This window comes from Myotis brandtii, unplaced genomic scaffold, assembly GCF_000412655.1.
Source record: "Myotis brandtii unplaced genomic scaffold, ASM41265v1 scaffold106, whole genome shotgun sequence".
Taxonomy (NCBI): Eukaryota; Metazoa; Chordata; class Mammalia; order Chiroptera; family Vespertilionidae; genus Myotis; species Myotis brandtii.
Genome location: NW_005353584.1, coordinates 893,239 through 909,359, shown reverse-complemented (window position 1 = coordinate 909,359; position 16,121 = coordinate 893,239). Strand labels below are relative to the sequence as shown.

Genomic DNA, 16,121 nt, shown 5'->3' with positions numbered 1-16,121 from the left:
ACTAACCCTGAAAATGAGGATAGACTAGAGGACCATTAAGGACCTACAAGCTCTGACATTCAATATCCAAGACATTCTTGGCATTTTACAAGTCTAGATGACTTATAAACCGCCTTCTTCTTAGATCTTTTCCTATCTTTTCTCATAACAGAAGAAAAAGTTTAAGCACAATTAAACAAAAATAGACTTTAAAATAGAGCTTTAAAGTAGTTTCAGTATACATTTAAACAGATTCACAAAAATAAAATAGGTGTTTAAGAAATATTTATTCTTTCTCACGTGAAAATGAAATTGCAATTGTAAACATAAACTAAGAAACATTTGTTTTACAAGATAATTTGCTACATTACCATGACCTTGAAATTTAGACAAGAAAATTATTAAAGGCTCTACAAGTTCTGAATTTTGTAATTCTGATACACTCTTGGCATTTTACATGTCTAGATGACTACCTTCATTTTTTGGATTTTTCCTTTGCATTTTACAGTCTGTTCTCATTACAGAAGAAAACAGCATATTATTACAGAGAGAAGTTTAAATAGAGATCTGAAGTAACTTCAAGATACACATTTACACTGAAATATTCAAAAGAACACTTGCTGAGTCAGGGACACATGTACAGTCTCTATTTCACTAATTATGGAAAAATATGAATCAAGTGATATTTGTCTTAGAAAGTAACTGATTTATTCTAATTTTGTAACTGGAGACATGTAAACATACAGCATTTACACAATATGGTTTTGACTTCTAAGAATACAAGCTCTCAGTGACAAGCTTTAGATATGCAACTTAACCCAGTGGGTATCAAGTTTGTCACAAGAAGCAACTATACACAAACAGCTCCACACCCCGCTGCATCAGAAAGAGAAATTAGATACTTAAGGCAGAAAAACAATATTCCTACAAAGCATAAATGATTAAGGCATAAGACCATATTTACAACAAATGGATATAAGATCTCAATTATTCAACTGAGCAAGTGAGTTAATTCACACATTAACTCCTTTTCTTACTACTTCCTTATTTCTGATTCAGGGAATATTTATGCTGCACCTACTGGGCAAGACACTGGGAACACAAAGAAGGGTCAGGCATGGTCCCAATGATGTACTGTGTTTAACAACCAGCTCTTGAGAGGAGGAAAAGCACGTAATTAGAGCATTTGACAATTTCTATGGGGTAAACATTCCCACTACAGACAAATTTCAAGTTACCAACAATTTGATAATTGGCTCACAAAATTCCTGAAACTTTAACAATCATCTCTCACAAGCCATTATAAGACAGTTCCAACACACCACTGTATGGTCCACAAGTAGCTCATAACTTCTTCATGGGTACATATGTTAGAGAATAAAAAAGAATAGGGAAGATAGAGATAAAATTTAAATAGTTATATTTTTGTAAGCAGTTTCAAAAATTAAAAGAAATGCTAAAATCTGTGCAAATTTCCTACTTCTTTTAATATTCCAGTTTTTCTCTTGCTTAAATTTATTTCAGGAAATTAAAATGAAGTATAATGAGGGAAAGTAAAGTATGAGTGGAATAAGGGAAGAAAAATGACAAGAAAAGACATCCTGAGATATATGCTAAGTAACCATGTTTATGTAGAAGAAAATACCTACTAAGATAAGATCAAATGTAATGGATGTAACCTTTAAAATTCCATCGTCTTTAAGCCCTTTCATTCAGTTCACAGTCCTGAAGATTTGTCCTGTCCTCTTTGGCTGCAGCTTTCATCAGGTTAGCTTCTTTTGTACAAAACTGAGGAGTGTACTGCTTCACACTGTAAGCTCATAACAAAAGGCAAAACTAAACTGTGGAGTCTAAAAACTCCCTTTGCATAGTCCCTTGTATCAGATCTTAGACAAGTGCCGGCTGGAGTGACCAGGAAAGTCTTCTCGTAGCAAAACATGGAGCCTGCAGGTTGGGCATGTCCCCTGCTGCATTAACCAAGGTCTAATGCACTACGGAGCAAAAAGATTCATGTCAGTCTCTCAGATTTAGCCTAGCAGAGGCAGCTATCCTATATAATAAAAGCCCAGCAACCCAAATGGCAGAATGACCAGAGACCAGAACAACTGCGGTCCCTTGCCCAGGCTGGCCCCACCCCCCAGCAGGGACCCCCTATCCTGATCGGGGGCATGGCTGGCCTGCAAACCACCTGTGCTCCTTTGCCCTGGCTGGCCCCGCCTCCCAGTGGGGACCCCCACCCCGATTGGAGGGCGTGACCAGCACGCAAACCACCTGCGGCCCTTTGCCCTAGTCAGCCCTGCCCCCCAGCGGGGACCCCCACCCGGATCAGGGCCCTCATCAGGGCAGGCCAGCTGGTCCCCACCTGAGCACTGGGCCTCTATCCTATATAATAAAGAGCTAATATGCAAATGGTCATCAAGCCCTCATGCCAGGGCCAGGGGACCTGAGGCCACGCCCCCCGCCTGGTGGGGCTTGACGGGGGTGGAGCCGGCTGTGTCTGGGTCTCGGGTGATTTCAAGGTGCACATGGGTGGGCAGAGACTTGACTCTGGGTCCCGCGGTGCGCCCCAGACTCTGACAGGAGGGAGATTTTCATATACATTTTACTAATTTTCTTTCATCTCTGACACTTCTATTATAAAGAAAGGGAAAATAGCAATATTAAAATATTTCTTCTAAATAATTCCTTTTTAATGTGCATGAATTTCGTGCTCCGGGCCACTAGTAGAAATATAAAACCCTACCCCCGTCACCACTCCAACCCAACCTACCAAAGGCTCCTGAAACCACAAAATTAGATCACTGATTCAGGCTAGCAATTCAAACTGTAAAGCCTCATTCACACATGAGGAATTCGCACCTTTCTCCTTCCCCTTGGACTCCGAGTCTCAGAGGAGGCATGCACGGTATGGAGCTCAAATGAAAGCTCATAAAAGTCACCCTTTTGGGGTCCTGTGGCGCATCCAGGCAGACAAACTGATCACCAAAAGCCAAGCACCAGACTCTGTCCCTTCCTCATCCTGTGGCCTCAGCTCCAGACAGGCACTCCCCGTGGCAGGATACAAGGAGAGCCCCTTCTCAAATCTTCACAAAGACAGGAATGCTCAGGAGGCCAAGATAATAGAAACCTAAGGACCCAAATGTTGGGGCCCGAGCCGCCAGGGCCCACTTAGCACAAGGCCAATGGGAGCTCAGACCAAGTTCTGGTCCAATTCCTAACCTGGTCGAGACCCGCCATCCTGGGGGATGCTGGGGTGTGTAATCACGGGGGGCACTCTGGAGGCAGAGGGCCCACCCCAACCCCTGGGCCCAAGGGGCTCTCTGCCTATGCTCCCTTCCTCCAGGCACTCAGCACAGCTGTGCCAGCAAAGCCCCAGGGGGCAGGTCGGGGGAGGGGTGGCCGGCCCTTGGCCTCCACTGCAGCTATTTGCACACATGTAATTAGCTCTAATTATTCCAGGCTTTCAGTTCGCCAACTCCGGGCCTGGGAGCTGTGTCTGGAGTGAACTTGCCCAGGGAGCCGCTGCTCCACTGAATGAGCCCTCTCATCAGGCTGGGAAGCTCTATTCCAGCCCATAGCACCCTGTGTCGTGTGTCCGTCTCTCCCAGTGCATCACTCTCCCTGTTCCTTGCTCTCTGATCCTGTTTACTCATTCCCCATGTCTGCCTGGGTCCATGTCTGCCTGGGTCTTTTGTCTCTGTCTCTCATCGGATCTCTGCCCATGGAGAACACTCCTGCCACCCCTGCAAAGGAACACACACCAGCAGCATATCTGCCTTTTCAATAAAAAACAACAAGTGGGGAACAGAGTGAATTGAAAAGCATTAACTTAAAAACAATCCATGTGTCTGCAAATGCGTTCCAAATGGCAGCACTTTGGCAGGGGTGCCAGGGGCGGGGCGGATTTGCCACATGTTCTGGAGTCTCAGACACCTTGCTATGGACCCCTCCCACTAGCCACCTGGGATGGCAGGGTCTGGGAAAGTGACTTAGTCTATACTCACCCTCTCGGACCCCCACCTGACTCCCTAGATCCTTTCCCCTGTTCTGGCATCTGCTGGTCCCTCTTACTCCCCCAGTACCTCCAAACCTTTCTATGCTGACCCCAATTCTCCTTCTGTACCAGCCCTCCCCCCGCCACACAGATTTCACCCTCTCCCTCCTTCACCCCCAAGTCTGCTACCCCATACTTCTTCCTGCCCTGCCCTCCCCTGCCCCACCTGTTCCAGACCACCCAGCAGCCCTGGCTCTAAGAGAAATGGTTAGAACAAAGCTTTCCTTGGCCAGAAGAGACTCTCCAGGGAGCTGCATGAAGAAAGGTGTTCCCAGTCCTGTACCTGCAACTACTCTTTCCTGCCAGATGCCAATCAGAAATTGTGTCTCTGGAGACAGAGGGTAGCAGAAGTCCTTTGAAGCCCCTCATCAGGAGGAAACTCTCCCCCCCACCCCCAAAAGATCACCCTGCTGCCTCCCTTATCACTTTCAGCAACTCTCCTTTGCCCATTTCCTTGGAAGTGGAAGGATTGAAGCACATCTCTATATATAAGAGTAATATACAAATCGACTGAACAGTGGAACAACCAGAACGACTGCTCGACCAGTCGCTATGAGGTGCACTGACCACCTCCTGATCCCTTCCCCAGGCTGGCAGACTCCAATTCCCCAATGGTGAATGGGGAACTGGGGAAGGGTGGAGGCAGGGGGCAGGGCCGGCTGCCAGCAGCTGGGTATGATGGCCCTGATCACAGGCCAAGCCTAGGGACCGTACCCACGCACAAATTTCATGTGCCAAGCCTATAGTCTATAATAATATAAGGGTAATATGCTAATTAGACCAGATGCCATTCCGGATGTCCTTTTGGACTAAGCTGGGGCTGGAGTGAAGCCCGGGTCCTGGGTGCCTGCCGGCGGCCGGAGGGGAAAAACGCCTACTCTTGCATGAATTTCATGCATCGGGCCTCTAGTTAATCTATATATAAGGATTGTCAACCAACATGTTTGTCAGTAGGTCTTAAAGCCTTATCTGGTAGATTGCCAAGTCAACTGCTGAAATGATGGCATCTTCTCTATGGTTTGCTGAATAATATAGCTGGTAACAGAACACCTTTCAGACAATTTATTCTACTAGGATCCTTCCCCTAACCTCAAATATTCAGGACTAGAGGCCCAGTGCACAAATTTGTGCATGGGTGGGGTCCAGCCCACCCCAATTGGCGTGTGGGGGGCAGATTGGGGGCAGAGCCCACTGGGGAGTGCAGGGGCCCTGGGCGGTTGGTGGGCTGGCTCTGCCCCTGGTCAAACTCTGGTGGAACTCCGGGTTAAGGGGGAAATTTGCATATTACCCTTTTATTATATAGGATGATTAGCAGTTCTTCCTAACAAAAAGGTTGAGGAATGTAGAGGGCCCCTGGGAAGGCACATGGGCATTTCTTTAATAAATTGTCAGCTGATACCACGGTGGTAGGCAGAGCCACGTCCTGGATATGCATTTTGCTAAAAAGGCAGAAGTGTTCTCAGCTTGACCTTCATTTCTGCCCAGGTGCCTGGGAGTGGGTTTTATTATGTAAATCCAGCCAAGCACCAGGAATGAATAGGACTCAGGCCCACCCAGAACTGACATTACAAGAATGCAAATAATCTCCTTTGTCTTGACCTTTGGTGAAACTTCCTGGTACTGGGGGTATAAAATAAACACGTCTCTGTCTCTCCATCAGAAGAGGACAGCGGTCCCACCTGATCCCAGCTCTTTTCTTCCATCTTTGTGTCTGTCTCTTTCTTTCATTTTCTCAATCCCCAGCCGCCCCTACTCAAAGAACTGGACTACTCTCTAGCCGCGCTGGACACGGAAAAGAGAGACCCCTCCATAGAGGAAAGCTTCTATAGTTTTTTCCCTAATTTATTATAGATTGTCCTCATTTATAACCCGGAAAAACATCATAACTAAACATACAAAAGTCACCAACACCTTGTGTCAAGTGCTTACGGTGTTTTGAAGTTAAAATTCCTAGATGATGGAATACTTTTCAGATTGCCTTTTCTTTGGTGACAATGGTAGTACATTTGGCTATGAACTATCTGTTAAATCATTTGCTTGAAAATTAATTCTGCAAACATTTTTTTTACCTGTATGAATGATGGAGAGCCAGGTCAAATGACAGCAGATTAAGAATAGATACTATATATGAAGCCCATTAAATCTAAGCCTAAAAAGTAATCTGGATGAATTACCTATTTTCTATTCAATGGGTTATGGCAAAGAATAAAATAAGTTTTATGAAACATTTAATTTCTAAATGAATCTGACTTTTAAAACTTTAGATAGGAAAGTCAGGTGGCTAAGTATCTGTCCTTGAGATCATTTAGGGTTAGCCATTCTGTGTATATCTCTTCATATCAGAGCAGATGCAAAATATAATTCTATAGCATGTATCACATATCTTTGAAATGATGCTTTACAGATATGGCTTGAATGAGCTGGCTATTGTTCACTTCCCTGAAAAGTCTTTTTAATACAAGATTAACTTTTCCAGTGTCAAATTACATCTCTGCAACAGAAGACTTGGGTTATAAATTGTCTATCAATAGCATTTGCACAGCAGTAACACCAGAAGTTATCTATATGAATGCCAAGAATCAACAAAAGTTATGCTTGCCTCACATTTTTCTAACATCAAAACTCAAGCCTAAGCATCATCAAAAACAAATACCGGAACCTGATCACACTACTAAGGTAAGTCTTATGCATTCTAACAGTAGAGGCCATCATTAGTGTGGACAAAGGACACTATGTTATTTATAGCACATCAAGGTGAAGTGGCATGCTGCTAAATTGTCACGGAATTGCCATGTCAATCAACATTCTTTCCAGTTCTATTCAAGTGACTGCCTACTCTCTTCCATTTAAGTACCATCATGTCACCTTCTCCTGTAAAGTATATGGAGATCTGAGAAAGCACAATGCAATCTGTAGCTGAGGAAACAGGTGTAAGTATTTCTGTGTGGTACCCAAAAGCCCAGCGCACTATATCCACTCAAGAAATAACAGTGGATGCATATGATTTCAAATAAGGCAGTATAAATCTCCCTTAGTTGATTAATGGTAAACATTAAAAGGATTAGTTTACCTGAGAGTGAAATTTGTGAGCACAAGGCAAAACTGAGAGGTTTTCTGGAGAGAGATTCTCATGACAGATCACACAAGGCTCTTCTTCCTCTCCCTCATCATCCTAGGGGAAATACACATAAGATGTATTCAGCTCATTTCTTTCTCCAAAATTAAATTTATAATCAGCAGTCTCAATCTCACCAAATTATTGGCTCCTTCCCACGTGACAGGACCCTGTGAACTGAGAGGCCTCCAGGCTGGTTTTGGGGGCTGGGCAGCATTGGACTGTGGTGGAGGATGGCTGTGTGAAACACAACTACCACTTGGCACTGATTTTCCTTGACTCTGAAAAGAAAAATATTACACTGATGTTTTTTAGACTTGTTCTAAAACAGGAAGATGAACAGAATAGCACAGAATGTGATATAGTGAGAATTAGCAAAAGGATAAAGGTCAATCAGATTCATGATAAATCTTGAAACAAAATGTTGGCAATATTACTTATATACTGAGAATTAGGTAAAACAAAAATAACTATATGTATTCTTTTAGTTTAAATAAATGTTTGCAGAAAATTTGGGGGAAAATGCCTCCATTAGAATCATTCAAATTGACCTAGAGTAAATTTCAAAAAGGTCAGTTTATTCTAGAATGATCTGAAAGTATTTCAAAAAGACTTCCCATGCCATTTGTCCGGCTGAAATTAAATTTTTTATTAAGAGAAGATTTAATACAATTACAGATTATTGATTTTTCCAAATATGTTATGGTTTTAATTAAGACAGCTAACTACTGGAGATGAGGGCCTGAGGGGGCTTAAGATGGAAACTGGATGAGCACAACAAGACACAGTACTGAGAAAAATAGGAGAGATATGGTCCCATTAAGGGGATTGCAGTGTTCTGTGGTCAGGAGGGATCTTAACGGGAGAGAACTTTTCTTGGAGGAGTGAGAAATTGAAGTTCCACTTCAGGAACCCCAACCCTTAGTACATGAACAGGATAGATGAGCCCTCAAAACAAGCTTTGAAAACCAATAGGGAATATATCTAGGACAACTATAGAATTGCGTAGAAAAGAAATTCTGCTCTTAAAGGCTCATGCACAGACTCACTCAATCTGGAATCCAGGGAAAAACACCAGATGAAAAGGACATTGACCAGTGATTTTCAACCTTTTTCATATCATGGCACACATAAACTAATAGCTGCGGTACATCTACACAATGGAATACTATGCCGCTATAAAAAAGAAGGAACTTTTACCATTTGCAACAGCATGGATGGAACTGGAGAGCATTATGCTAAGCGAAATAAGCCAGTCGGAGAAAGATAAATATCACATGATCTCACTCATATGCGGGATATAATGATCAACATAATTTAATGAACAAGAATAGATCCAGAGACAAATGGTGGGGGAGAGGAGTTAGAGAGCCACCATATTAGCATAACCAATGGACACAGACACTGGCTCAGTGGGGACTTGCGAGACATATGTAAAACTTTAGACAATAAAAAAAAAATTTGAAGCATACCAAAAATATATTTTTCTTAAAAAATCTGAGAGCCCTAACTTTTAAAAAAAAATCTGAGATAAAAATAGGTATACTTTTGATTCATTCATACCCAATGGCTATTGTTTCCTGATATTTTTTATTTGACAGTCTAAGGGAAAAGAGGTCAGTGCCCCTGACTAAATAGGAATGGCAAGTGTTAAAAATTCTTGTGGCACACCAGTTGAAAATTGCTGACATAGACCATAGTTGAAAGGGACGCATTTACTATTATTGAAATGCCTGCCAAAGAGGCAGGAGGCAGCAGGGACTCTCTGAAACGCTGGCGGCAGCCATTTCTGCCATCTAATTCTGCTGTGCTGATGCCAGTACTAATAGACACCATTTAAAAATTCTCCCTCTAGCCACCTAACACCAGTGGAACACTCTGATGAAAGCCCACACACCCCTACAGCTCAGTCTTGCTACCTAGCCTGTCCCACCTATACATGCCAGTAGCGATGGTGGCCCATCACAAGAGAAGGGTGCACACAGCCCAATAGGGGACACCCATAGAGTACCTGGCTCTGGTGGCCAGAGGAAATTACTCTTCTGGGCCCCACAGGACATCACCAACATAAGGGCACTTCATCAATACTGGGAGATATAGGTGATCTACCTAATACATAAAAACAAACACAGAGAATTAGGTAAAATGAGAAGACAGAGGAATATGTTCCAAACTAGAGAACAAGATAAAACCTAGTAAAAGAACTAAATGAAATGAAGATAAGCAAAGGTCATAAAGATGCTCACAAAACTTGAGAGAAAAATGAATGAATACAATGAGAACTTCAATAAAGAAATAGAAAATTTAAGAAGTGCCAATCAGAGCTAAAGAATACAATAAACTGCAATGAAAAATACACAGGGGAATCAACAGAGTAGATGACATAAAAGAACAGATCAGCAATCTGGAAAATAAAGTAGTGGAAGTTACCCAAGTTTATAAAGAACAAAAATAAGAAAAAAATTTGTTTTAAATGAGAATAATGTATGGGACCTCAGGGACAACATCAAGCACACTAACATTTGTATTATAGGGGTCCAAGATGGAGATAAGAGAAAGGGGAAGAAAACTTCTTTGAAGAAATAACAGCTAAAACTTTCCAAACCCGAGGAAGGAAACAGACATCTAGGTCAAGAAAGCACAAAGTCCCAAACTAGATGAACCCAAAGAGGTCCACACCAAGACATTATAATCACAATGTCAATAATTAAAGATAAAGAGAGAATCTGAAAAGCAAGTAGCATTAAATAAGGAAATTCCTGTAAGACTATCAGCTAATTTTTAAGCAGAAACTTTGCAAGCCAGAAGGAAAAGACACAATACACTCAAAGTGATAAACGCAAAAAAACCTACATCCAAGAATACTCTACCTGGCAAGGATAACACTCAAAATTAAAGGAGAGATAAAGGGTTTCCCAAACAAGCAAAAGCTAATATAGTTCATCACCACTAAATCAGCCAAACAAGAAATGTTGAAGAGAGACTTCCTTAACTAGAAAATGAAAAAGCAATAACTAGACATAAAAAAATATATGAATGAGAAAGATCCAAGATGGCAGCTAATTAGGGGAAGTTACAATCAGCCTCGACCAGGATCAAACTGGAATTATAATTAAATTATCCTATATAATAAAGAGGTAATATGCACATTGACCGTCACACCCTCACACAAGATGGCCACACCCATGTGGGCACAAGATGGCCAGCAGGGGAGGGCAGTTGGGGGTGACCAGGCTGGCAGGGGAGGGAAGTTGGGGGCGATTGGGCCTGCAGGGGAGTGGTTAGGGGCAATCAGGCAGGTGAGCAGTTGGGAGCCAAAGGGTCTCAGATTGGAGAGGTTACAGGCTGGGCGGGTTTAAGCCAGGCTGAAGGGACCCCCCCCCCCCCCCAGTGCATGAATTTCATGCACCGGGCCTCTAGTAGAACAATAAATTTGAATAATCAACTGAAGACTAGTTGAACAAAAGTCTTATAACTAAGAACATACAGAAGAAGAGTGGAGATGTGAAAAAAAATGTACCTAGTGGTTGAGAATCCAAAAAAGTATCTCAGCTGCAAAGGTTCACCTTGAAGAGCAAAGGGTATCAACTCCATGACAGGCTCCCAGGCTGGAGAACCAGAACAGGAAAAAGGAGCCCATATCACATCTGGCTGTGAAAATCAGTGGGGATTCCAACTGCCAGGGACAGACAGGAGTCTGCTAGAAACCCAGGTGCCCTCTTAAAGGGCCAGCACACAAAATCACATTTATGGGTACTCACCCTAGATCTAGCAGAGAAATGGCAGCTCTGAGAGAATTTGAGTCATATAAGGAGAGACTGGGTTATGTGACTTCAGGGAGAAGGCTAAAGTTGCAGCTACCATTGTCCCTGTGCTGAAACCCTCTCCCACATTGTCCACAGACACCATTTTCATGGCTAGAGCACTCCCCTCCATATGGCATTGATTGGCCTGGGGAGACCCAGTAGCCCCACCCTCCCAATTCCCTGTGGACTCACCCTGCCAAACTGACATACTGTTGAGCAATCAGCCAGCTGCAGGCAGTCTGGGCCTGCTACAGTTTTTCTTGAAAGGCTCTGAAGGAGGTCCAGGAAGTTTCAGGGCATGTCAGAGATGCATGGGAGAGATGAAGTTATATGACTCTGGGGCAAAGTCATTGCCACCCACCTCCTCCTCCACACACCCTGACTAGCAACAGTGATCCTGTGAAAAGCCTCCTGCCCCAAAGCCAAATCCTGTTATTATAGCCTGATGAAATCTGTTGGCCTCACCCTGATGACTCCCTGAGATCATACTACCCCACAACAAAAATATGCAGGTCCCAGATGGGTGGCAACTGACCTGAACTTGGCGTACATTGAAAATTTTAGAGTGGCCTAAGACAGCACTGACATGAAGACTGAATCTGTACCAACCTGGTGAACACCACTTACCCCTACCTAGTGATTCAGACCCTGCCTCATGCAACTCATGTACCTCCAGAGGTTCTTTCAATGGCTGAGCCAAACTGGCCGTGGAAGACGGGGCCAGATCTCAGGGTGTGTTGGGCCTTCTGTTAACCTGCCTGAGATTCAGTTCTGGTGGAAGCTGGCCTTGGCACACAAGTTGGCCCCACAATGTACATCCAGGACCAGCAGAGGCAGTTACCAGCTGTGGTTCACCTTACAGCTCCTAACAGGTAGCCCATAACATCAGTGACTTTTACAAAACATTCAAAGAACTAACACCTGTCCTCTCAAACTATTCCAAAAAATTCAGGAGGAGGGAAGACTCCCCAGCTCATTTTATGAGGCCAGCATTATCCTAATTCCAAAAGCAGATAAAGACACTATGAAGGAATAAAACTATTAGGCTGATATCCCTGATGAACATCAATGCAAAAATCCTCAAAATATTAGCAAACTGAATTCTGCAATATGTTAAAAAAATCATACACCATAATCAAGTGGGATTTATTCCTGGGATGCAAGGTCAGTACAATATGTGCAAATGAATTGAGAAACCAAGATGGCAGCATAGATAAACACCTGAAATTGCTGCCTCGCACAACCACTTCAAAAATACAACTAAAAGACAAAAAGAACATCATCCAGAACCACAGGAAGGCTGGCTTAGTGGAAATTCTACAACTAGAAGGAAAGAGAAAAGCACACTGAGACTCAGAGGAGGTGCGGATGTAAAGTGCAGAGGTACAGAGGCACATGTGGAAAGGGCAAGCAACTGAGGACGTGGCTGTCTTTTTCAATTGGGAGGGAGTCTCAAGCTTCCGACTGCTCCGAACTCCAGTTCCTGGCGAATCTCTGAGGACCCAGACTCATACAGGGAAAAACTGAACAGTCTGGCATCGGGCGGAACTCGAGGGCGGCTTTCTCTCAGAGGTGCTTGCAAAGATTACCTCAGGACACTGAGACCCGGGGCTGCATTGCTTCTCAGCTGGGCCTCATCTGGGCACCCCCAAACCCCCAAAAAAGGAAGGGGAATCTGCATATCTCTTCATAGCTCCTGCTGGGTAACCTCAGGAAGAGGCTTAATTAGCACCTCCTTAGATCCAAGAGCCAGTGTACCCAGTGGTCAGAGTGGGACCACCCAGATTACAACTCCTCAGATTCATAAGGAACACACTCAGGGGGCAGACTCAGTGAGCACCAAAGCCCCACTGAAGCAAGTCTTGCCCCAGAAGGGTGTCTTCAGCACAGAAGTTCTCCCACTGCAGACACAGCTGATTCTCACTGCCAATTGGCCTGGAGGTCAATTCCTCCCAGTGACACCTAAAACAATCAAGGCATAACTACAACAAGACTGTGCACAAAGCCCACAAGGGGGTGCACCAAGAGTGTCCACCTCAGGTAACTGGGGAGGCTGAGCCACTGGGCCCTGTAGGACACCTAGCACACAAAACCACTCTACCAACACAGGGAAGCAGACAAAATGCGAAGACAAAGAAACAGGTCACAAATGACAGAAATGGAGGACAGCAAACGACTGGATATAGAGTTCAAAACCACGGTTCTAAGATTTTTCAAGAATTTTATGGAAACCGCCGATAAATGTATTGAGATCCTTAAGAAATCTAGTGAGACCCTCGATGTTGTGATAAAGGACCAACTAGAAATTAAGCATACACTGACTGAAATAAAGAATATTATACAGACTCCCAACAGCAGACCAGAGGATCGCAAGAATCAAGTCAAAGATTTGAAATACGAAGAAGCAAAAAACACCCAACCGGAAAAGCAAAATGAAAAAAGAATCCAAAAATACGAAGATAGTGTAAGGAGCCTCTGGGACAACTTCAAGCGTACCAACATCAGAATTATAGGGGTACCAGAAGAAGAGAGAGGGCAAGATATTGAAAACCTATTTGAAGAAATAATGACAGAAAACTTCCCCTACCTGGTGAAAGAAATAGACTTCCAAGTCCAGGAAGCGCAGAGAACCCCAAACAAAAGGAATCCAAAGAGGACCACACCAAGACACATCATAATTAAAATGCCAAGAGCAAAAGACAAAGAGAGAATCTTAAAAGCAGCAAGAGAAAAAAAGTCAGTTACCTATAAGGGAGTACCCATACGACTGTCAGCTGATTTCTCAACAGAAACTTTGCAGGCCAGAAGGGAGTGGCAAGAAATATTCAAAGTGATGAATAGCAAGAACCTACAACCAAGATTACTTTATCCAGCAAAGCTATCATTCAGAATTGAAGGTCAGATAAAGAGCTTCACAGATAAGGAAAAGCTAAAGGAGTTCATCACCACCAAACCAGTATTATATGAAATGCTGAAAGGTATCCTTTAAGAAGAGGAAGAAGAAGAAAAAGGTAAAGATACAAATTATGAACAACAAATACACATCTATCAACAAGTGAATCTAAAAATCCAGTGAATAAATAATCTGATGAACAGAATAAACTGGTGAATATAATAGAATCAGGGGTATAGAAAGGGAGTGGACTGACAATTCTCAGGGGGAAAGGGGTGTGTGGGGTGTGGGAAGAGACTGGAAAAAAAAATCATACACCTATGGATGAGGACCGAAGGGGGGGTAAGGGAAGAGGGTGGGGTGGGAACTGGGTGGAGGGGAACTTGGGTGGGAAAAAGAGGAACAACTGTACTAATCTGAACAATTAAGATTTAATTTAAAAAAATATGTGCAAATGAATTAATGTGATATACCATATTTACAAAATAAAGGATAAAAATATGATTATATAAAATAGATGCAGAAAAAGAATTTGACAAAATCCAGCTCTGGTTTATAATAAAAAATTTGAGCAAACTGGGAACAGAGGGAACATACCTCAACATAATAAAGGCCATATATCACAAAGCCACAGCTAACATCATACTCAATGGCAAAAACTAAAACCATTTCCCTTAAGATCAAGAACAAGACAGGGATGTCCACTTTGACCACTCTTATTCAACATAGTACTGTAAGTCTTAGGCACAGTAATCAGATAAGAAAAAGAAATAAAATACATAAAAAATACAAATAGAAATAAAACTAATTATTTGCAGATAACAGGATACTGTATATAGAGAACTCTAAAGATTCCACCAAAAAACTAGTAGAAATTATAAGTGAATTCAGTACAGTCGCAGGATACAAAATACATTTTCAGAAATTGGTTTCATTTTTATACACCAATGATGAACTATCAGAAGATGAAATTAAGAAAAAAATTCATTTATAATTGCATCAAAAATATAAAGTATATAGGAATAAATTTAAATATGGAGGTAAAAGACATGTATGTACTTGGAAAATTATAAAACATTGAAGAAAAAAATTGAAAAAAGATACAAATAAATGGATGTATATATCATGTTCATAGATAGGAAGAATTAACATCATTAAATTGTTCATTATACCCAAAGCAATCTATATATTTAATGAATTCCTATTAAAACACTGATGGCATTTTTTACATAACTAGAATAAATAATCACAAAATGTATGTGGACCCACAAAGACCTTGAATAACCATAGCAATCTTAAGAAAGAAGAACCAGGTTTGAGGTATCACACTGCCTATTATCAAACTATACTATAATACCACAGTAATCAAAACAGCATGGTGCTGGCATATAAACACATGTAGATCAATGGAACAGAATAGGGAGCCCAGAAATAAACCCACATGTATATGGTCAATTAATATATAACAAAAAAGGCAAGAACATATAATGGAGTAAAGACAGTCTATTCAATAAAAGTTGTTGGGAAAATTGGACATATGCATACAAAAAAATTTAAACTACACCACTTTTGTATGCCATACATAAGAATAAACTCTAATGTAACACTCAAAACTATAAAACTCCTAGAAGAAAATGTAAATCAACAAACAGGTGTTGGCAAGAATGTGAAGAAGGGGAGCCTTCATGTACTCTTGGTGGGAATGCAGACTGGTGTAACTACTATGAAAAACATTATGGAGTTTCTTCAAAAAATTAAAAATGGAATTGCCTTATGACCCAGTGATTCCACTTCTGGGAATTACAATAGTCAAGATATGGAAGAAACCCAAGTCCCAATAAATAGATGAGTGTATAAAAATAACGTGATATATATACACAATAGAGTATCACTTGGCCATAAAAAACAATAAAATCTTAGCATTTGTGACAGCATGGGCAAACCTAGAGGGTATTATGCTAAGTGACATAAGTTAGAGAAACACAAATACCATATGATTTCATGTACATGTGGAATGTAAAGAGCAAAATAAATGAACAAACAAAACAGAAACAGACCTGTAGATACTGAGATCACACTGATGGTTGCCAATGGGAAGTGGGTAGGGGAACTGGGTGAAAAAGGTGAAGGGAATAAGAAGTATAAATTGGTAGTTACAAAATAGTCATAGGGATGTAATGTACAGCACAGGAGTAGTGTCAATAATCTTGTGTGGTGCCAAGTGGATAACTGAAATATAGGGGCACCACTTTGTAAAATATATGATTATCTAAT

General features: G+C 41.9%; 1 protein-coding gene across 9 annotated transcripts in view; it reads right to left on the bottom strand.

The window, feature by feature from the left end:
- Nucleotides 1-250: 250 nt before the first annotated feature.
- DZIP3 (DAZ interacting zinc finger protein 3) overlaps nt 251-16,121 on the bottom strand; it is a 131,056-nt gene continuing 115,185 nt past the window's right edge. For 8 of the 9 annotated variants that reach the window (XM_014540846.1, XM_014540850.1, XM_014540841.1 and 5 more), the window contains 4 exons: nt 11,147-11,224; nt 7,286-7,429; nt 7,104-7,205; nt 251-1,970 (listed from right to left, as the gene is read on the bottom strand). In XM_014540846.1, coding sequence (XP_014396332.1) covers nt 1,860-1,970; nt 7,104-7,205; nt 7,286-7,429; nt 11,147-11,224 — 435 coding nt within the window. In that variant the 3' untranslated portion in view covers nt 251-1,859. The remainder of the gene's footprint in view (nt 1,971-7,103; nt 7,206-7,285; nt 7,430-11,146; nt 11,225-16,121) is intronic. The other variant, XM_005856986.2, reaches the window with a different exon arrangement.